The 22,572-nt window shown below is 52.9% G+C and overlaps 1 protein-coding gene across 2 annotated transcripts in view; it reads left to right on the top strand.

The window, feature by feature from the left end:
- Positions 1–4,137: 4,137 nt before the first annotated feature.
- MEIS1 (Meis homeobox 1) overlaps positions 4,138–22,572 on the top strand; it is a 92,872-nt gene continuing 74,437 nt past the window's right edge. The window contains exons 1-6 of one of the 2 annotated variants that reach the window (XM_031599483.2): positions 4,138–4,363; positions 5,314–5,540; positions 6,872–7,013; positions 7,372–7,422; positions 8,077–8,127; positions 9,444–9,590. In XM_031599483.2, the coding sequence (XP_031455343.1) occupies positions 4,352–4,363; positions 5,314–5,540; positions 6,872–7,013; positions 7,372–7,422; positions 8,077–8,127; positions 9,444–9,590 (630 nt within the window). In that variant the 5' untranslated portion in view covers positions 4,138–4,351. The remainder of the gene's footprint in view (positions 4,364–5,313; positions 5,541–6,871; positions 7,014–7,371; positions 7,423–8,076; positions 8,128–9,443; positions 9,591–22,572) is intronic. The other variant, XM_031599488.2, reaches the window with a different exon arrangement.

The following is a 22,572-nucleotide window of genomic DNA, read 5'->3' as shown; positions in this document are numbered from 1 at the left end:
TTGTTCCTTGCCGATTTGCGTCTCAAAAAGCATTTCGCGAATACTTGGAAAGTCCTTGAAAAGAGGAACGCGCTTCGTTCGACTCTCCCCACCGAAAGGCACGGGCATCGTTCAGTGCTGCTCTGTGCGCTCGGGGGTCGCGGGTCGCCCCGGGGCTGCCGGGACGGGCTCAGATCGGGGCTCAGCGCCGGCGGAGCGGGCAGAGCCTCAGGGAGAGGTATCGCATATTTCGGGGTAACGTCCCCATCTGCTGAACTTCCCCACGAGGGCTGAAGAAGGGAGCCGGGCTGCGAGCGGCCGAAAGCTCTGTCCGGAGCCTCGCTGAGCCCGGCTGGGGCTGCAGGTTGCGGGGTGCGGGGCAGATGCCGCTGCTAACAGATCCCCGGGCTCACGCAGGCTTTACGGGTTGGCTGTACGCGGGTGGGCAACGGGACGGTTCCGGTATCGGCACCGAGAGCGGAGCTACACACACACACGCGCACACACACGCACATAAAATGCTTTTAAAATAACATTACATTTACAAATAATTCTAAAACACCTCCTCGTTATGCTTTGCCCCGAACCCCTCGAGCAGGCTGAAGCCCTCCTCTGCGGGCCAAAAAATCCTCAGGAAGGGGTTTAGAAAGCGGGCGCAAATCTTTACCTTTTAATATTATTTTTTTGTTGTTGTTTCTTTTTCTTTCCTTTTTTTTTTTTTTTTTTTGTCTGCCCTCCTCCCTTTCTTCCCCCAACCCCCCACCCCACCCCTCCGCTGTCCGCTGCCCCGCGGGGAGCACCGTCCGCCGCCCCCCCCCCTCCCGCAGCAAGCCCCGAGCGTGGCACAGCTCTGCGCTCTCTCTTCACAAGGGCGTTGCTGACAACGGTATTCGTTTCGCCCACGGCTCTGCTGCCCGGGGTCTCTTTGCCGCTGTTTCCTCCTAGAAACTCGGCGGCTCCGGCTCTCAGCTCCCTCCCAAAATGTGCCGCATCCCGAGAAAGTTTGCGGGCGGAGCGGGCTGCAGTTTCTTCATCGCCCAGTAGACGGCAACGCAGCTCAATGCTTCGGGTGCAAAGCGGCGAGCAGAGGGTTTTTTTTGTGTGTTTTCTTTTCTTTTCTTTCTTTTTTATTATTTTATTTTATTTTATTTTTTTTTTAACAACCACGGAGTTGTACCCGGGATCGTTCCTCGTTCGAGGAAAGGTGCGGCGATACCACAGCGGCCCGAGGGGTTCTGCTGTGGGCACGGAGCAGCGGGGGGAGCGGGGGCAGCTTCCCCAGAACTGCAATGAGCGCAGACGAATTTGTGCGTTTCACGGGGGGGCCGTGAGCGCAAAACCACGCGGGACCCGAATCCGAGCGCCGCGGCGGCGGGGGGCTCGGCGTAACGCCGGGCTTCGGTCTCCCTCCCGGGGGAGGCGGTCCGGCTCGGTACGCGGCCGTTCGACTCCGGTGTTCGGCGGGGCGAAACCCGCAGTGGGAGGTTCGGGGCTGTGTGCTATCCGGCCCCGTTCCTCGGCCGGAGAACGGCGAGCGGCGGAACTCCCGGCCAGGAATTCATTTCCCACTTAATTTTATTAAAAATTTATTGCGGTGTTTGGAAAGTTTTAAGACGACCGTAAATTTTATTGGGAATATTTTACGAAGCCCTTCGTTGAATGAAGAAAAGAGCCTCGGCTCTCGGGGCGAGCTCCGGGCCGGCACCCGACGGCGGCCGCTCCCTGCTCCCCTATCGCCGCTCTCCGCTCCGGGGCTGCGCTCGGGCCGGGCCGGGGCTCTTTATCCCCCAAGAAGCCGACGGTCTCCGCAGTTCACCTCCAGCTCCGGGCGCTTTTTGGGTTCCTTTGTTTTGCTGTTTTTTTTGTTGTTGTTTCTTTCTTTTTTTCTTTTTCTTTTTTTTCCCCCCTGCCCCTTAATAGGTCTTTAAGCAGTTTTCCTCCGCTCCGTTTCACCAGGCGCTGACTTTTCGGGTATCTCTGCGCGTATCTCTGCCCTTATCTGCAGCATTCCTCGGTTATCTCCCCGCCGCCTTCCGAACGCTTTCTTCCGCGATTCCGCACCCTTTTGCCTCTTCTGCCCGTTCTTATTTGGGTTTTAACATTTAAATATTAATGGAGAAAGAGCACACTCGGATGCTAATTTCCCCCCTCACCGCAAATCCCTTCTAGGAAGGCAGCGGCAGAGCGGGGAAGGCGGCGAGAAAACATTTTATTGTTCCGAGGTATGACTAATTCTTTCCCGAAGCTGGGAAATTCGGCCCGATTAGAAGCCTCATTTTGCCCGATAAGCGAATGCGCGCTGATCGCACCTCCCGAAGCGGCTTTTGGGGCTGAGCTGGCTTCTAGAGGCCCCTTTGCGCTGTATGTTCAGCCGTACCCCCCTTTTATTTTTAATTGGTATTATTTTAGGGGGGGGTTGCTTTCGACGGAGAGAGGGGCGGCGGGTTCTGCAAGCCCCCAGGTCCGAGTTTAGCTCCAAAGAAGGCCGTCGGAACTAAGAAGGGGCTGCTGCCGCCCGTCCCACGAAGCGGCGGTGCGCGCAGCCCGGCAGCAGCGGCCCGGAGCGGGTGCGCGGCGCAGCCCTCCTGCTGGGAACTGTTTGCCGATTGTAAAAACCCTTATCCGCAATGAGGTTTGGGCAAACAATTTGCGCGGCGGTAATTACGTTGTAAAAGTGTCGGAGCGCGCCGAATGACTCCTAGAAAGGCCTGAAACGGGTCAAGACCAGAAGGGTTCTCGGCTCTTTCCTTTTTATTTCTCATTCTTTTTGATTTTCATTTCTTTTTTCATTTCATTTTTGATATGTCCCCCCCCCCACACCCCACCCCACCCCGACACCCCCCCCCCCCTCCCTCTCCCAATATTCGGAGCCGCCCGCCCCGCACCGCGCAGCGCCGGAGCCGCAGCCTGCGCCGCCCCGCGGCGCCCTACCGCCCGCCCCGACCAATGGGGGCGCGGCGCGACGCTGATTGGGCGGCGGCGGCGCGGCGGCGGCGCGGCCGGGGGCCGGGTGAGCTCACTCGGCGGCGGCCGCGGGACAAAGGGGCCGGCGGCGGGGGGGCGCCCGGGGGGGGGGGGAGCCGCGGTTCCGCGGCTCCCCCCCCCGCCGGCCGCCCCCCCGCCCGCGCGCCGAGGGTGGGCCGGCCGGGGGGGGCGCGGCCTCGCCGAGCGACCGCCGGGCGCTCGGCGCGCCCCCCTGCGCCGGCCGCGGAGTTGCCGCCGCCCAGCGCATTGTGTAAGACGCGACCTGTTATGGCCACCACTACTTCCGGGTTCCCGCAGTCTGCTCCAGCCCGGCGCTGCGCGGCGGCGGCGGAGGCGGCGGTGGAGAACGCCCGGCAGCGCGCGGCCCGCGGCGGCGGCGGCGGCGGCGGCGGCGGCAGCGCCCCCCCCCGCGCCCGCCCGCCCCGCCCGGCCCCCGGCCCGCGCCCGCCTCCGCCTCCAGCCTCGCCCGGCGGCCGCGCAGGGGCAGAGCGCGCCGGCGGCGGCGGGGGATGCGGAGCGCGGCGAGGAGGAGCGAGCAGAGAGCCCCCGCCGGCAGCGCCGTCATAATAACCATAATAAAGGGAGCCGGCGCGCTTTAATTTTTAATTCTCCCCCTCCTCTCCCTCCTCCTCCTCCTCCTTCCCCGATTTTTTAATTTTTTTTTTTCGCAAAAAAAAAAAAAATTTTTTTTTTCCTCTCTCTCTCTTTCTCTCTTTTTTTTTTTTTTTTTTTTCCTTCCTTTTTGGTGAGAGCGCGCCCGAGCAAAAGCCCACATTGGCGGTGTCCTGCGCGGTGGGAGCGCACGCAGCGGATCGCCATCAGTCATTCAGCACCTTGACACCGCCCGTGATTGACAGCCGGAGTGGCAAAAAGCCATGGGAGCCGGGAGCGGGGCGTGAGGGGCACCGCGCGCCTCGGGAACGGATATTTGCGTTCGCCCCGCCGCTGTCTTGGAAACGAGAGGGGGAGAGAGGGAGAGAGGGAGAGAGGCGGGCAGGGAGGAAGGAGAGAAAGAAGGAGAGGAAAAAAGAAGGAAGAAGGCAGAGCTGATTTTTTTTTTTTTGTAATTTTTGTATTTTTTCATCATCATTATTATTATTATTATTATTATTTCCTCCTCTTTTTTTTTTTTCTTCTTCTTCTTTTTTTTTTTTCTTTTTTCTTTTTTTTTTTCTTTTTTCTTTTTTTTTTTTTTAATGCTGAGTTACCGCACCGCTCCGCTGAGCCCCGGCGAGCCGAAGACGTCCCCCGGCGGCTTTCCTGGCTGGCGACGCTGAGGGATTTTTGCATTTTTGGGGAGAGGGGGGGACCGCGCGGCTCTTTCCTTTCACGCTGGCCTCACGGAGGATTTATTAGAAGTTGAAGTAGGAAGGGAGCGAGCAGGCCGATGGCGCAAAGGGTACGTATCCAAACCTGCGGTTCGCTGCGAAACGACACCCACACGCGGCTGCCAGAGGGCTGCGAAAAACTTTTTGCTTTTTCCTTCCCTCCTTTCGGAGCGAGGCACGGCGCGGTGGCCCGGCCCGGGCTGCTCCTCGCTCCCGGCGAGCGCTGCCGGCTCCGTGCGCCCATCCCGGGGGCGGCTCTCGGGCCCCTCTCTTTGCGGCCGGGGCCGGGCCGGGGACGGCGGTGCTGCCCTCCTCCTGCCCAGCGCCGTGCCCGGCTCCGCGTGTCTGGCTGTAGGAGCGCTCCGCCGCGCTGCGAAGATGCGCCGCTGTCCTTCGGGGCAGCTCCGAGCTGGCTGTAGGCGCAACTTTTTTTTCTTCTTTCTTTTCCCCCACCCCCCTCCCGTCCGCTTTTTTTTTTTTCCTTGTTATTATTATTATTTTTTTCTCCCCTCCTTTTTTAAGAAAGTCAATTTTCGGTGCGGCTCCAACAGCGCGTCCCTTTAATTCGAATTAAAGCGAGCGGCGCTGCCATGTGCGTTGCTACTCGGGCTCGCTCCCCGTCTACCCCCTCTGCCGAGCTGTGTCCCACCCCGCATGGACCCCGCACAGCGCTGCCCCCGCCCGGGACCCGCGCCCGCCGTCCTTAACAAAGAAATCCCTTCCCCGGGGCCGGGAACGGGGTGCGGGCGGGCAAAGCGAACCCCCCGGTTTTTCTCCTCCTTTTTTAACCTCCCTCCCCACTGCTGAACTCCGCATCCCACCGGATCGGTACCCGGCTCCAAAAGTTTATCGGCGGGGCGGCTCGGGCCGAGTTACACCGTGGGGGGCGCGGGTGGTGCCGAGATAAACCGCATTTTGCTGTCGTCCCCTCTCCCCGGGGTTCTCAGCCTTCTCCCCCCGGATCTGAAGGAGGGGGCACCCACGCCCCCCCGCTGACCCCTGTCCGCTCTGTGCCCCGCAGTACGACGAGCTGCCCCACTACGGCGGCATGGAGGGGGTGGGCATCCCCACCACCATGTACGGGGACCCGCACGGCGCCCGCCCCATGCAGCCCGTGCACCACCTGAACCACGGGCCGCCGCTCCACTCGCACCAGTACCCGCACGCCGCCCACGCCAACGCCATGCCCCCCGCCATGGGCGCCTCGGTCAACGATGCCCTCAAGAGAGATAAAGATGCCATCTACGGGTAGGTGCCGGGCGCGGCTGCGCGCCCGCGCAACTTTGCGCGGCCCCGGGGGGATGCCCCTGCGCGGCGCTGGGAGAGGGACCGCCGGGTTGCCCCCCCCGCGTCCCCCCCCATCTTATTTTTTCTCCCCGTTAAAACATTGTCGTCCCCCCCTAAGTTGGAAACAGCACACGGAGGACGAAGGGGGAAATATTCCCAGGGCGCAACCTGCGCGGGTGCCTTTGCCCAACTTTCCGCCCCACTCGCAGCGAGGGGACAGCTCCGAACTGCTCCGCTTTTCTTAAGCTCTTAACGATTTTAATTTTACGTTTTGGAGACTTGCCGGGTCGGGCCGGGTGGGAGCGGTGTGCGGTGCGGTCCCTCTGCCCGCAGCGCTCCTTGGGGCAACTTTCAAAGCCTCTTAAAAATCGCTCTGCAAAGAGTTGTGCGCTGCGGCGGGCGAGAAATCACAACGCTCGATCGCTTTTCTCAGAAATCCGGAGGGCTCTCTGAGCTCATTGCTGTGCCCTCCGGGAAAAAGAACAAAAAGAAAGAAAGAAAGGAAGAAAGAAAAATTTAAAATTAAAAAGAAAAGAAAAAAAAGAACAAAACAAGTATGAAGTTCTGGGGAAAAAAAAAAAAATAAAAAAGGAAGAAAATATATATGTATGCATCGAGACGCGTGTGTGCCCGCACTCGCTCCTCTCTTGCAATAAGGAAGGGGCCGGGGGCCCCGCTCCGGGTGCACAGCTGGGGGGGCCGTGCGGGGCTGTGAGGCTCCCAGCCGTGTCATTGCCCTGACGGAGGGGTTCGGGTGCTGGAGGGGCTTTGCTGGTGGCGTCCTTTTATTTTTCTTTTTTTTCCCCCCTCCTTTATCCTTACTTTCGCTCCCAGAAAGTCTTCCAGCTGAGGCGGGCGGGGTGGGGGTGGGAATCAAAAGCCCGAAAGCGTACGTCCTTAGATTACAATTTCGGGGTCGTTATTGTGCATTCACACACGCGTTTTATTTTGATTTCTCACTTTTTTCTTTTATTTTGTTCCAAGTGAAGGAAAGTTAATTCAAAATGGCTGCTGGAACCGCTGGGGTTTATTCTTAGCCCGGCCGAAGGGTGCCGGGAGATGCGCGGCAGCGGGCGGGCCGGGCCGGGGGCGATGGGGGTCGGCGGGGAGCAGCGCTCGGAGCCGCTCCGCGGGCGCGCAGCCGCGGGACTGACGGCGCTCGCGTCGGTGCGTTCGGTCCGTGCTGCTCTCATTTGTGTTCTTTTTTTTTTTTTTTTTTTTTTATTTTCTTTCTCTCCTCCCTCCTTCTGTGTGTGCGTGCGTGTGTGTGTGACCATTGTATTTTCTTGCAGACACCCCCTGTTCCCTCTTTTAGCACTGATTTTTGAGAAATGTGAATTAGCCACATGCACGCCCAGGGAACCCGGGGTAGCGGGAGGCGATGTTTGCTCCTCTGAGTCTTTCAATGAAGACATAGCAGTGTTCGCCAAACAGGTCAGCACCAAAAAAAAAAAAAAAAAAAAAAAAAATCCCAACGAGAAAAACAAGTCTCGGCCGAGATAAAGATGCGCGTTTCCCCCACCCCCCCTCTCGTACTGCGGGATGCGAAAGCAAAGCAAAGCAGACCCCCGAAAAGGGGGCTGTGGGCGCTCCCCGCAGTGCCCGTGCTCGGGTCCCCACCGGCTGGGCCGGGCCGCAGCGTCTCGGGGCTCCGTGGGAGCACGGAGGGTTGCACTGTGGGCCCGGCAGTGTAACGAAGCGAGAAGTAATAACGTCTGCTCGTGCTGCTGCCGCATCTCAAATCCTTCGAATATTTCACACACAGACCCCCCTTCTCCTTTCTTCTGTTTAGATCCGAGCAGAGAAACCCCTCTTTTCCTCTAATCCCGAACTGGATAACTTGGTAAGAGTTAACACCGCTTCTTCCTCTCCCCACCCCCACCCCTTCCCTTCTTTTCCTTTCCCTTCCCTTCCCTTTTTTTTTTTTTTTTTTTTTTTGGGAACTTCTATGCCTTCTCCTTACGGGCTGTGACAAGCGCCGCGCGGTGCCAAAGCGAAACCCTCTCACGTGGATCTGTAGCCCTTCGCTTTTAGCAGCGCTGTTACCGGGCCCATCCCGGCGCTGTGCCGCAGGGGGGGTCCCCTCTCTCTGCCCACAGCCACCGCCGCACTGACACTGCGTTCCCATCGCCCCGCTCTCTATTTCCCCCCTCACCGATGCAGAACTATTTTGAGAGGACTCTTCCTCCCGCTTTCCCAAAGCGACTGTGTTTAGGGGGACTTATTTTTTTATTTCCCTTTTGCAAAAAAACGATGTTTACGTTGCGCATAATCCCTTTGCTCCGTTGCTTTTATTTTTTCGGTGAGCTCCAGGTCGCTTCTCGTTAAGCAGCGCACAAAGCCGCCGCTATTAACTTTTAGTGGCATCGCCATAAATCAAAACAAGTTTTTATTTACCACCAAAGCGAAGTGGGGCAGGGGAGGGGGGGTAGGGGTGGGGGGGGGGAAGGATGGCCCCACCCGGAGGGGGATAAACGTGCTGTTTGTGTCTTTGCAGATGATCCAAGCCATACAAGTATTAAGGTTTCATCTGTTGGAATTAGAGAAGGTAATTTTTTGTCTCTCTCCCCTTCTTCCCCCTCCGTTTCAGCCCCGCAGAAGTTGAGGCTTCTGGTAAATTTGCATAAATGTCTTTCTGGCTGGTAATTAGTGTCAAGACCAATCTCGGTGTCCATTTCTCTTCGCAGTTTAATTACAATTGCAGCCCCACGCCCGGCTCCCCACGCCCGGGCCCTGCTCTCATTGTGCTCTTTGTACACCGCCGCAGCCCCGGGTGCCGAACGGCACCGCTCCGCGCTGGGCTCCGAGCCCCGGCGGTGGGGTTTGGGGGTGAAAGGGAGGATTTATTTAGCGGGGATGAGGTGGGGGGCTGATGGGAAGGACAAACGGGGTCGGTGGCAGTCAGTCGGGATGGGGTTTGTTTTATTTATTTGCTTGTTTGTTTGTCGCTTTATTTATTTCTATCTGAAGAGCCATCACCGCGGGTCAGGCCGAGGGCACGGGGCTGTCCCGTAACGTTTCGCAGAGACAAAGCAGAGCCGGGGCTCCGGGGCCGGGTTCTGGGTTTGGCCACCGGTAACGACCGCGCACCTCCGGGAGGAGAAAGCGCTGCAGCCCCGCAACGGCGCTGCGTCCCCGGTGCGGTGCCACCCGAGCGCTGCCTCCCCGTCACCAGCACTCAGTCCCTTTTCTCCTAAAAAAGAAACGTTCGGGGAGGTTTTAAAGTCCACAACCTCTCAGCCTCAGCCGCTTTCTCCGAGTGCCGGTGGCAGCTCGTTCTCACCCCGTGCGAAATGCGCTAAAATATCTGCCCCGTTGGTGCGGGCAGCGCAGGTACGGCTCGGATGCCTGCAGCGTATCTCAGCACTGAGCATCGTTTTGTTTTCTTGGTGATTTTGTCGTTGTTGTTGTTGTTTTAATCCCTTTTCCTTTCCTCATCCCCCTTTGGAAAGGGTTTGCGATGAAATCACCGGCTGAAATTAAATAGTTTACCTTAAATGTCACCCATGCAGGTCACCTCTCTAATGGCCACAGCTCCGGGAGCAGATGAATTTAACACGGGTGTTGAATATGTTGTAGCCTGTGAATCATCTTGTCACTGTCAATTTTCTGGGATATCTCTATTTTGCGAGAAAAGAAAGTTATTCCTAATTCTGGATGCGTCGGGAGGTCTCGGGGGGATAATTGCAGTGTGTTTCCCCTATTTAGGACTTCGGATGTCACAGGGGTGAAAGGGGGAGACTGGTTGCACTTGTCAATTTTACTTATGCATTCCTGATTATATTTTCTTCCTTTCCCCCCCCCCCCCTCCTTTTTCCTTTTCCTCTTCCCCCCCCCCCTCCCACCCCCCCTACCTCAATGTAGGTACACGAATTATGTGACAATTTCTGCCACCGGTATATTAGCTGTTTGAAAGGAAAAATGCCTATCGATTTGGTCATAGACGATAGAGAGGGCGGATCAAAATCGGACAGCGAGGACATAACGCGGTCGGCAAACCTCACCGATCAGGTATGGTCCCGCAGTGCCGCGCGTTGAGATCTGTATGCAGAGCGCTCGCCGGGTCACTACGCCTCCTTTTATTATTTGCATATGATTAAGTCCCTTTTAGATAAATTTCCATCGAAATGAAAATTTTTGAATAATGCGGCTATTATTGCTTCATTAAGGCTTGCTCCCGGATTCGACCTGGCGAGATGAGCTTGTAAAAGCGTCGCCTGCAAACTCGACCTGGTTCTTGTCGCTTTTAATTTTTGTCTTTATTTTATTTACCCTTTACAATAATAGAAGTGTTATCCGTGAATCGCCGGCTTCTGGTGGCTTAGAAAAGGGACGGCTGGAGCCGTACACAAAAATAATAATAAAATCCGAGATAGGTGGTCTGGGGAAGACAGAGAGGGTTTGAAATCTAGCAAATGCTGGCTATTTTCTTCCCGTCTCTACGGTTCATTAGTCTGTCTTGTCAGTTTTCCTTGGCCGAACGCTTTTAGACTTCAGTGAACATTGCTTTGTGCACGCCTGCCTGCTGCAAACGCGCCCATTTTATTTTACTTAATAGGGGAAAAAAAAAAAAATCAAGGGGGATTGGGGGGGGAGAAAATAAAACGGGACCCGGGGTTTGAATTATTTGCGGTTCGAGTTTTCTAAAAATACAAAAAGAGAGAGAGAGAGAGAGAGATTGAGCTCGGAACCCCAGGCGAAGCCCCGAGGCGCTGAGCGGCTCTGGCCGTGCCAGGTCGGGGCTGTGCTGCGCGGAGCTCTGCGCTGCTGTGCCCAGGGGGGGCACCGGGGGCTGCAAGGAGCTTTTCCCCCTTCTCCCACCCCGCGTCGCCGTGTGCCCCTCTCTCTGCTCCCCATGCGGGAGCGCCGGGCTCGGGAGGTCGGGAGCAGAACGGAGGTTGCTGCGAGTTGGTTCTTTTTTTTTCGGGTCGGCTTTCTCTGTCCGCTCGAGAGGAGGGCAGCGAGGGGGATGGGGGGGTGAAGGGAAGGGGAGGGGGGGCCGGCGGCAGCCGCCTCTGGAAGCCCAAGTTATTTCTCCCGTATGATCCGCTCCGTAAATACGGTGTTAGGAGCAATCAGCTCCCGACTCTGGAGGTTTCCTTTTGTCAAAGGAAGGCGCAGCCGAGCAGACAGCGGTTCCCTTCAACCGCTTATGCCATTACCGCCAGGAGTTGTGCGTAGAGCCCGGCAGAAAGGTGCGTTGCATCGCGGCGGGGGCATTGGCCCCAGTATTTCCCCCCGCAGCACGGGCTGCGGGATTGGGGGTGGAGAGACGGGGGGCTCCTACTTGCGGGCTTTGTGCCCTCGAAGTGCTGCGAAGGGGAAAATCTGCGGCGGTCGGCGCTGGGGGGGGACTGGGGAGATGCCGCCCGGGGGTCTCGCTGTCCCGCGAGGGTGATGGGGGGGTCCTGCGACCAAGATCCGGATGGGGAGAGCCGGCTTCGTCGCCGTCGTATCCGAATTGTAATCCAACAAGTCTAACTAGAAAATGGGTTTCTAAAAGCTCTGGAGTGCTGGGTACATAAAGCTATTTGAGCAAATTACAAGAATCGCTTAGGGGCACGAATGAAATCAACACTTTAATTGCCTCCAAAATGAAGATTTATACCCCATTTTCCCAACGAATCATTATTTTATTAAAGCGAAAGCTAAAGAAAAGAAGCTGCAATTTTGGGGGTTGTCAGAGGTGAGGGGGTCCCCGTCCCACGGCCCCCCCTACACCTCACGGAGGAGCGCGGGCGCTGCGCGGGGCCGGCCGTTCTCCCGGAGCTCCCCGCTCAAGAAGCGCGCAGCTCCGCGGAAGGGAAAAGGCGCAACGTTGCGCGGCCGAGCTCAGAGCCGCGGGCTTCGCCCGGGGACGCGGCGCCGCCGGGGCCGGGGCAGGCAGGATCTGGGCCCTAATGGGCAGCTAATGGGGTGTTGAGTGCTCGTCGCCGCTGCGGCTAATTAGGATGTCCCCGCGCGGTGCGTTTATTGCGGGAGGTGCGCGGTGCGCGCGGGCTGCGCGCCTTTGTGCTTTCGAGAGTCATAAAAGAGTAAGTATGTAAAAGCTTTTATGATGGGTTTAATTACATTTTCGTATATTGTGGTAGTAAAGGTTACAGTTAACAGGGTTTTTTTTTAATTTATTGGTTTCCCCTTATTTATTCTTCCCTCCCAGGCCCCTCCGTGCCAGCGCCTTGAAGTCCCCCCGCTTAATGGAAGGCAGTGACACTAATGCCAGATTTTGCGCAGGAAAGCCCCATAACGCCGGCCATTGTTCGGTGATTTAACTGGCGCGCTGGCCAGAGGTCACTCCAATAGCATCCTTCTCCCGCAGGCGCGACCCTGCTGCCTGCCAGGGTGGGACCCGCCGGGCTGCTGCTTCCAAAAGGAAAGGGCAGGAGTTGGGGTTTCGCTTGGGAGCGCCGAGCTGGGGAGCGTGGCTCTAAACCCCTCGCTGAACCCTCGCGCCCATTGCCGGAGTTTCAAAATAAACCTTTTTTTAATCATTAGCTTTTCAAACATTGGCGTGTTTAAATTTTCAAATGTTTGTCGTAGCCCGGAAAGATTTAAAACACAGCTGTTGCGTGATGCAGATGGGAAAAGTCCGTCCTGTGCAAAACCCCACCCGCAAAGAAGGAATTCCATTTCTTAGGGACTCCAGATCCGTTGAACGGCTCCCAGGGGCCGGGTGGTGGACGCTCTTCACCTTGGCTCCCAGGTGCTTGAATCCAAGCTGTAAAATTGGGCTTTTTGCAGATACGCTTCCCTGGAGTATGTCTGGATAAAGCCTCCCTCAAGGAAAGCAGGGAGCAGAGTGGCTACTGCACTCAAAGTACGTTAGCAACATAAGATGGCTTTTTTGGAGGGACAAAACGGGCCTTGCTTAGGTGAAATAAACTTGTTGAGTAGCGTTGCATGGCCAAATTATAATTGAATCACATACAAGTCAATGACATCTGCAGAAATGTGTAAAGTAGAAACGGCAAACGGTCGGATTCCGATAGGTACGCAGGGGGAAATGATCAAAAAATGAACGTGAAATAAGACTTCCTGTAAGAAGGTCCATAATTCAACATTATTTGACTCCACTGTCAGGGAAATTGTTGAAGGATAGTAAACCGATACTGGAGTCGCAGTCATTTTTGTTACAGTCTTAAATGTTTGCAACTGTGGTGTTTTAGATGGCCCTTCTTGGGTGATTGTATATCATATATATATATTTATATATATATATATGTATATCGTAAAGCAAACACTTGTATTTATGTTGCAGTGGGTGTTTTTAATGCGTGCATTTGGAGGGGTTCTGCAAACAAAATGCAGATAGACAGCGGTGTTTGTGAGGGGTGGAAATGTTGCTTAAAATGTGATGTTCTTTATGAAAATAGTGTCGTAAACCGGGATGTGCTGTGTGCTGTGCATGGAGGTGGATGGGCCGGTGAGGGCATCCACTCATTCTGACTACAATAACTTCTCTGAACATTCGGACCTATTGGTTCTAGCTTGCTACAGCCAGTGCTAAAATAATGCCTTTGGTGGATGGGAAAAAAAATAAAGGAGCTGAAGAGATACTGTTTTACTCCGGGAGTTCCTTGCAGGTATTTTCAAACCCATGTATGGCGTCAAGGGGTGGGAAAAGTTGCACATGTTACAGCCTTTGCTGTGTGTACTCCCATGTTGGAGGAGCGGGCAGATGCAGCACTGAGAGTGCAAGGCAGAGATCGGTTCTGCGTAATGAAAGCGTTACGGTGATGTGGGACTTGGAGGAGAGCTGGTAAAAAAGTATTTCAAAACCTCCAAATGGAGAGCTGTGCCCCTGACTTTATGCCACCTTGAGCCAATGAGTCCTTTTTATGCCTTTTTGGGGGTTGCTTCTTTTTTCCCCGCAGTATTTAGGAGCTGAGCAGGCTGCGTAAAGTAGAAGATAGGGCGCATTCATTTCTATTCGCGGCCTGTTCCCATCAGGAACGCTGCGGCTGCAATGGCGTTAGCAAAAGCAGGTTTCTTAATGCAAGTAAATATGCTGCTAAAGAGATACAGCTTTGAATGTATTTTCTTTCATCTGTTATTTCGTTTGAATTCAAGAATCTCTGCTGATTTTTATGTTTTGTTTTAATCACTTATGAGCCCGAACGTATCCATCCTCATTGCTGGGTAGAATACTCGCAGCCTTCCGTGCTCAGGCCCAACTCTCGCATGAAGTTTTCCAAACTGAAGTTCGCAAAACAGAATTTCAATTCTCCTTTTCATTTTTTTTTTTTTTTCCAATATCTATTTTAAAATCAGCCAGGAAACTCTGGAACTTGTCATAAACATCCGCCAACCTGCCCCAAAGCATTCCCGTAAGTGGGAGCTCGCGGTGTCATCGTGATTCGGAACGCGGTTATTCTGCAGGTTATTCTTTTGGGGCAGCTTAGAAATGAGTTGAGCAAAACGAGCTTTGCTTTAGGTTTAGTCCTGGTGGGCACAGGTTTGATTCTTCACTCGCTACCCGTGTGCAGGTAGCAGTGAAAGCAGTGGGCCCCATACACGCACACGGGTCGCTGGATCCCGGAGCGGGTGATGTTAGCACTGAAAAAATCAGATTATAACGCACTCAATCAAAACGAGTAAGCGTAGGTCGCACTGATAAATACTGCTTTAAAAAAGCAGCTTAAAACACGGCGAAAATCCGGCACAGCTTCTTTAAATTAGAGAGTCTCCTCTTTGTTTTGCATTGCTGCGTTTGGGGTTTTTTTTGGTCACATGAGCTCGCAGTGAGGAGCTATCTTGTATAATCTAAACAAATTTCAGAAAATAAAGACGAGGATTGTTCCGAACCAGTCATTAAAATTGTGGAACGTTTCTGGAGTCGTTTCCTAGCCAGGGTTTGTGTGCGAGGAGAGCCGGGTGTGCTGCCTACCATCGCGTGTCCTTGGCGCGTTCCCTCGCTCCCCGGATGCTCAGTTGCTTGTAACAGGCTTTGACTCACCCAGCAAATTTGTAAATGACTGTTTAGGTTGGTTGGTTGTTTTTTTTTTATTTCCCTGCCGTTGCAACAGTGTTTTGGAGAGGGTGACTCCAACCTCTAATAGAGCGCACATTTTGTGTTTTGTGTTATTTGGACGTATTTCTGTCCCTGATTAATGACCCGGTATCTCTCTCACCACTGATATTTTGTGATGCAGCTTCAAGACAACTTGCCAGCCTTCAGCTCCCTTCTTAGCTTGGTTGCTTTTCCCTGTTTACCACCTGCAAGCAAGGGGAAAATAAATAAGATCCAGCCTAGCCTGGGGATGTAGGTGAGAGCAGGAGCCCTGCAGGCTGATGGCTGCAGGAGGGCCTTGTTGTGGTGTAGTTCAGAGCCTGCCTGGGTGACAGGCCTGGTCTCTGTTAGCACGAGAGAACCCCACCTACCCCAGGGAAGCATCTCTCCCCAGCTCTCTCCCCAGTTGCGTGTTGGCTGTCATGGGGTTGCAGGGAAATGCAGTGGCCTGCGGGGCTGCTCGAAGGCTCCTGCCTGGCCAGGGAACTCGATGGGTCCTGGGGCGCGTCCGCACAAGGACACTCAGGAGAGGTAAGACAAATTGCCTGGGTGTAAAAATAAAGTGCATTAGTTAAAGCGCATTGCGCTATTGTGTGGATGCTCTCATTCAGAAGTAAAGTGGCCGTAGTTCACTTTAGCCTAATCCCCTTTGGAGTAGGCCACTTTTCTTTTCAATGAGAGCAGCCACATCCACTTTTGGTTTGCTCGCCTTTCCCCAGCGGCCTCATGCCTGGTGCTCCTTCAGGTTGAGAGCAATGCTGTTGTACCGCTGCCTGTTTAACAGAGGGCTATGGCTGGATCCTCCAACCCTGAGTCCAGGGCTGCAATTTGAGTGGCACTGCCTGCATGGATGTGGTATCAGGCTCCCCATAGCACCAGCCCTCCTCCTGGACCGGGCACGCGGCTGTTGCATGGCGAGTTCTACCCATATGCAGTGTTTGCTCCACATCCACCAAGAAGCAAGTGCTTAAAGACAGTGAGGAAATTGCAATTAAAGCTTTTCAGCTGATATTTCTAACCATAAAACGAAGGACTGAAAATTAATTTGTGGGAAGGATAATTCACCTGGGTTAGGAAAAAAAAGCAGTGCGACAGTTTGGGGAACTGTTTTGTATTCATGCATGAAGGTCGCTGAGCTTGAGTTCTTGTTAAGAGGTATTTTCTGGTGTCTTCTACAGCTTCTAACTAACACATTTCTTTACTTACTACTGGCTAAGCTGTGTGTGCAGATACTGTGCTGTGTCGTACACTTGCCGTTGCCCATTCCGTTCAAAATGAAATTTACAAGGCTCCTTGCACTGGTAAGCAGTTTGCTACTGGAGCCATTCCTGGAAACACCGAATTATGTTTCACCAAAGTATTTTCTTTCCTCTTCTGTCGGGGCCGAGGTGAGATGTATTCTCAAGGACTCTCCCGGCATCTATATGATATTCCCACTTGTGCAGATGATCTCCAAAACGGCATTACTTCCTCCCCCGTCCACTCACCATTGCACTGAATTACAATTCTCCTCTTAGCGTCAAATGGGCTTTGCATTGGGCCATCTAATTTTATTTGCAGTCTGGCTTTTTCTTTATTTTTTTTTCATTTCTTTTCTTTCTTCCTTTCTTTCTTCCTTTCTTTCTTCCTTTCTTTCTTCCTTTCTGTCTTCCTTTCTTTCTTCCTTTCTTTCTTCCTTTCTTTTTTTCTTTTTTCTTTTTTTTTTTTTTAATGTAAAGCAAATATGCATCCAGCCCCTCTTTGCTGAAGCAAACAGGCCAACAATGAGAGGGGTAATTATTCATTTGGTTAAAAGAACTGCCTGTTTTAACCTCAGAAATACTGACCGAGAGTAAAGCAACAGCTGATGCCATCACAGTCAGTGCACTGTATTCAAACAGCTGTACAAAATGAAAAGCTGTGGTATTAATCCTGCCATTCACAGTTTATTTAAGTTTTTCAAGCTTCTCTCATATGGGCCTGGCATAAATGCCTAATTATGCCTCCATTAGGGTTACTGGGCCCTTAATACAGAAAATTATTGTATTTAAAATTTGGAAAGCTGCGGCGCTGTAATGTAAGAGTCTTGCAGTTGGCACAAGCTCAGGGAATGCGACCTTTACCTTGTAATTTTCATTTCATTCAGCCGGTGTTGAAGTTTTTGTCCCCGTGCGCTGTTGTTGTTGCAGAGCAGGTCAGAGCACCGCTCGTGTTTTTGAGGCTGGCTTTTAACCAGCTCCATTTAAGGCTGCGGTGCTGTCGGTAGGAGAGGAGAAGAGCGGATTAAAAGCTCCACTGCTGCTGTTGCTGCTTTGTCTGTCCCGTTTGCAAGGGTGCAGGGCCACTGCTGTCTGTGCAAGTAGAAACGTCAGAAAATGATGTCTGAATGTGAGGAATTTCGTCTCGTTGTCAGAGGGGATTTTGAAGAGCAGCCTTGGTGCGCGTGGGCAAAAGCAGTCCGATAGAATTCAGCCCTGGCATGAGCTGGCCAGGACTGCACCCAGTTTGATGAGCTGCGTGTCAGCCCTCAGAGCAGGACATGAGCAAAGAGGTGGCAGTTTTGCCTTTGGTTTTAGGATCGAGGCAGGGAAGGCCCCTCTGCTCCCAGCTGTGCGCACTGAGATGCTCCATGCTGTGCTGGCCTCGGCTCTGAGCTCTTTGCTGGCCCACAAAAGTATCCTGTGTGAATGGGTTGGTCAGATATTTTTTGATGAGGGAAGTGTCCTTGTGATTGGAATTTAAGAAATATCCCTCATTTTGGGCTGCAGTGTTGAGCTGGATATGGCTGAGAGCAGTGCGGTGATGGCGGAGGGGCCGGGTGGTAAACACAACTGCAGCACGAGGAGGGAGCGAAGTGTGGGTGCTCTTCCTGGCCTGCCCCTGAAGCTTTGGGGCAAGACAACGAGTTGCTCACGAGCTCCAATTTTCTGCTTCTCATTCTGTATCGTGGGGTAGGGCTGTGCAGTGTAGCTGTTGGTATCTTAGTTTATCTGTCATAGAGCGATAGCGAGGTACAGGATTGGTACAGGATTTATGTGAAGCTAAGAAGTGGTATGTTAACAGAAATTCATTATTTCACTTTGCACGTAGTTTAGAAAAACTGCGTGAAGAAAGCAAAATGCTTCCATTTTGTTGCCAGTGGGAAAGAATCTGCTGAACCTAAAGCCTGACAGTGGAAGTTGCTTTCAGTTGCTTTGTGCTTTGGTTTTGGCCCCTTCTGCTGTCTTTCGCATTTTAAGCGTAATGTAAACATGGGTTGAAGGAAGTAGCAGCACCCTCAGAGTCCTGCAGAAGGAGTGGGGCTGCGTGGCTGGCAGGGAGCAGTAGTGGGGTGGTGGCCAGCCTATCCATCCCAAGGTGCAGGGTGATGCCGAGCCCAGTGAGCCAGCTACGTGGCTGCAACACTGCTCGCTTCCCACACCCTCCTCAGGAGGAACAGCAAAGCCTCAGGGACCTCCCAGCCCAACTCTTCAGGGTGGTTCTGGAAGCCAGCCGTGTGCTTCCCAGCCATCCCTCAATGAGCGGGTAGAGGCAGCGGGGAGCCATGGCCACTTTGGGCTGGACGCCATCCCACAGTGTGCCCGCTGCCCAGGGACGGTCACCGCTGTGGCCGGCAACTGCCTGGTGTGTGGCTTGCTTCTGCCTGGCTGCGAATGCGGTGGGTTGTGAAACGGCAGAGCGTGGAGGAGCTGGTCTGGGGAAGGGTTTGGACATGAGCGTTGGAAAATGTGAATCACGGGGATTCCAGTTGTAAGCCTCCTGCAGATAACGGGCAGCACGTACCCGAGTGCGTGACTTGCCGAGCGCCTTCGAAAACAAGGCGGCGCCCTCGAGATTAGGCATACGTATGCGTTGCAATCAGGAACACATTGCACACCCAGCACGGCCTCTGCAGGTACGGGATCAGTTCAGAAGGAAAGGTGTAGCTGGAACGAAGCTCATTACGTTGCAATTTAATTTTTATGTTGAACGATACCGCGATGCGAGTGCTCTTTTGAATCCTGCTAACAATGCGCCATAATCAAAATGTGCTGACTCCGAATCGCGTCTGTTATCACTTAGCTAAAAAACCATTTGATGGCTGTGACATGCACTCAGCGTTCTCACTGGCGATGGGGTTGGAAGGAAGCGTGGCCGTGGCAGAGCAAGGGCTGGCATAGTGCCTTCCCTCCCCGGCAACCAGAATTGGGGTGCTTGGGCAGAGAGCTGCTTTTGTGCATGTCAGGAATTTTTGTAGGTGGTGCCCCAGCGGTTTAACTTTCTCTTCTCAAAAGATAACTGCTCCTAAAGATCTACTGGGAGGATGCTTTGGTTTTTCAAGGCATGGTTTGGAAATGTGGCTTACTGCTCTAAGTGAAGCAGTTTGTCTGCGCCCAGGTGTGCAAGCTTTCCGAAGTACGTGGCTCCTTGTGGGTCCCTGTCAGGGAGAAGGGTGAGGGGTGGCTGTTGGGAGAGCTGAGTGCTTCCTCTCTCCCTAAGTCCACCTGCAGATCTGGATGGGAACCTTGCTAGGCTTCCCACAGCCTGCGGAGCCCTAGCCAAAGCTGGGCATCTGGCAAATCCCCATCTAAATGGCATTTAACATGTAAAGGCAATAAAAGGAAGGGAAGGCAGACGCTCTTTTGCTGGCTAAGTGAAGAGGCATTATTCCTGTTTACACCTTTGGAGGAATCATTGCATGAAATATTGAACAGGAAACTCGGTTTGTCTCGGAAGGCCTTTTTCCTGGTCTAGAAAGACACTGAAAATGCTCCAGTCCTATTGAATACAGTAGGAGCTGGGGAGAACTACTGCACCTTGAGACCCTGCACACTGTCAGTGCTGTTTGGGGCTGTCCTCGTGCATGTTTTTGCATGATATCAGGCACCCTATTAAAAAAAAAAAAAACAACAAAAAAACATAACTGCATGGAGCAGTGATTTTATCTACCCTGCCTGCAAAGCTGTATTTCCTTGTGCCAAGAGAGGGATGGGGATTAATGCTATCTAGCGATAGGGCCCTTATCAAAGGGAGGAGACGGGTTTACACTGCAGGGCTGCTCGAAATAGCAAGGACTAGTCACTGTTTGCTGTGTGGGAGATGCACACCCTGCACAACACACGACGAACCTAGCTGGGCAGGCAGCGCTGGCCTTGGAGCCACGATGCACAAGAAAGGCCGAGGCGTGGCCAACCCAACGTGGGGCATGCTGCAGGGCTGGGGGTACCAGTACTGCACTGCTCATGGGTGTTGGCTCATTGCTAAACCTGGGTAGGATTAGCAATGTGATGCAATGGCAGGGCTGATGGAGAGAGCTGACCTGGGGTTGCCTGCTGGAGGGTCTTTGCCTTTGGTCCCTTTGGGTGAAGCGTTGTCTCTATGAAAATCATCAGTAAAAGTCCCAGTCACTTCCCATTGCTCATCCTCTCTGATATTCGTGTTGGTACCCTCTCTTATTTCTTTTTAATGATTTGTCTCTCAGAAACGTTCCTATGCAGCATGCTGCACTCACAAGGACGTCCTCATGTCTCTTTTTCCTGTGGTGCTGTGAAGGAGTCAGTGAGGAGCCTTATCCTCATTGAAATAGGGGGAAACTAAAGATAGCAACTTGTGACTTTTCCAGGGATAGGAAAGGAATCCAGGTCAGTGCCAATACTTCTGTGCTGAATTCCTTCTGTTTTTTAGTTCACCAAACCCCGTTGCATCCAACAGCATGAAGGTCTCGCTTGCTGTGCTGCTGAGCTGCAGGAAAAGTTCTTATGTGTCTGTCACTTGGATGTCCTTATTTGTGCCGACATGGAGCACGTTTGCTCCATGCAAACCTGATGGTTGTGCCTTTGCTGTGGTTTTGTTAACTTTTCCCTCTGAATCAGAGTTGTGTGAAGCAGGCTGTAGCAGTGTTATTGGCACTATAAGGCATCTGTCTCATAGTAGGTTGAGATCTTGTGTGTACTCTTGGTTTGTTTTGCATTGCATGGGATGTGCAGGGCAGGAGGTATTTTGCTGGCCTTGGTGCAGGCGCAAGTAGATGTTTGGGGGGCACAGGACCTGGGTCAGGGAATCACAGCGATCATGGTGTGAATTTCATGGTCCTCCAAAGCCCAGGCGTGACAGAGAATGACATAAACAGTGTATGTGTGGGGAATGTAGTTTCAATCCTGCTTATCAGTCTGTGCGTGTCAAGCTTTTCTTCCCAATGAAAAGAGCGGATTCTAAAACTTCCTTCCACACTGGATGGGGAGCGAGCTGTGTGAGGGGTTTCACTAACCCTGCCCTCCAGAAATTAAGTGGGATAGAGCTTGTGGGTTTGCAAAGGCCAGCTCTGTCCATCATGCAGCTCGAGCTCGAGCAGCAGAGCTATGGATTAGACACTTAGGATATCGAGCAGTTGTATTGAGTGCTTCATCCCAGTGAGGCTGGGGACACAGTATGACCCAGCTGATCAAATATGCAAAAAGCAAACCTGTGCTAATTAGGCAAGTTCCGTTTGCAGGAGGTGGGTGCGATGACTTGACAAATCAGCCCCTTTCCCCTTGAAGTTCTGCCTTGTAGGGAGCGCAGACATTTCTGCAGAGGGTAGTTGGTTGCCCTCGAGAGAATTGTGGGAAGGTTTCAGAAAGGGAGGAGTTTAGCAAAATCTGAAGAACATTTCAAGCATAACATGTTCCTTCTTCTCTAATGAATAAGTATTTAATTTAGGAAAAGAAAATAAGATAAAACTTCAGAAGGAAAACAATAAGCCCCAGTGATGCTGACAAATTGCTGGCAGTGGCTCCGTCGCTGCAGGGCGAGGGGATGACGGATGGTACCTGCAGCCAGAGGACGGAGCTGCACCCAGCACTTGGAGGAGCCGGCTGCTCCTGGCCTCCAGTTGCTACACAGACACAAATGAGCCCACAAGAGGGCTGTGCTCGCCAAACTTCTCTGAAGATATATATCACCCGATGCTGAGCACAGTTTTTATCACCTGTAATAGCGAGCTATTTCTTTTATTTATGTACTTACGGTCAAGTTTTTTGTTTGTTGGCCAGGACCTCTTTTTATTTGTTTGTTCGTTTGACTTTCCTCTCTCTCTTATTTCACATGCTCAGTGCTTGGAAGAATGTGTTTTGCTCTTTAGTTAATCAACAGCACACCACAGTGTGCCCCTCTGCATCTTGTTGTTACCTTGACTCGGAGACTAGCAGTTCAACTGCAGTGGTAACAAGTGCACGTAACGTTATTTATATTGACTCTCCAATTTAGCCATTAGCCCAATAATTTTGTCGGCAGCCTTTTTGTTTGTTAAGGCTTGCTGCTACCACAACCCGAGTCAATATCTGCTCCAGAGGCCTCGTCAGCAGTGGCCTGCCCTGCAGCAGGGCCATCCGATGGTGCCTCTTGGGGCTGGAGTCCTTTGCATGAGTTCTTTGCCCTATGGTGGTGCAGCGTTAGTGGTACCCTGGTCTGAATCCTCTTTTACTTTAAATCAACCATGCGACCGTGACTTGGATCCCTCGCCGGCGAGCCATTCATGTTGGCAGTGGAAACTATTGACCAGCAAAGGAGGCTGTAGTGAAAAACCAGAGCGAGTCATATGGATGTATAGCCCAGCCTAGGAACCTTCCGATGAGTTTGCTTGTGCATTTTTGCAGAAATTTGGGCTGCAGAGGAAGGAGTTTCAGCCAAAAGGGGCAGGGGCGAACTTGGGAGAGAGAGAAAGCAGAGTGCTTCCAGGGAAGGGATTATCAGCACATCCCATCCACGCTGCGGCGTCCATTCTCAGATAAATGGTGACTAATGGAGGAGCTCAGGTCATAATAGGCCATTATCCTTATTGATGCACTGTTGTTGCGACCACGTGCCTGAGACCCTCCTCTGGAATGAGCGAGTGTATGTAATGGAGTGATTAATTTATATTACTTTGCACTTCTCCAAAGTCTCCCTTTGGAAGAGCTCGACGTGTTTTACAGTCGCTAATTAATTTAATCCCCCAACAATATCCACACTGCCGAGGAGCAGGGCCTTTGTTCCCCCCGGTTAGGA

The sequence above is a fragment of the Phasianus colchicus genome, chromosome 2 (assembly GCF_987193195.1).
Source record: "Phasianus colchicus chromosome 2, bPhaCol1.hap1.1, whole genome shotgun sequence".
Taxonomy (NCBI): Eukaryota; Metazoa; Chordata; class Aves; order Galliformes; family Phasianidae; genus Phasianus; species Phasianus colchicus.
The sequence above is the reverse complement of the archived record's forward strand: the minus strand, read 5'-3'. Positions and strand labels throughout refer to the sequence as shown.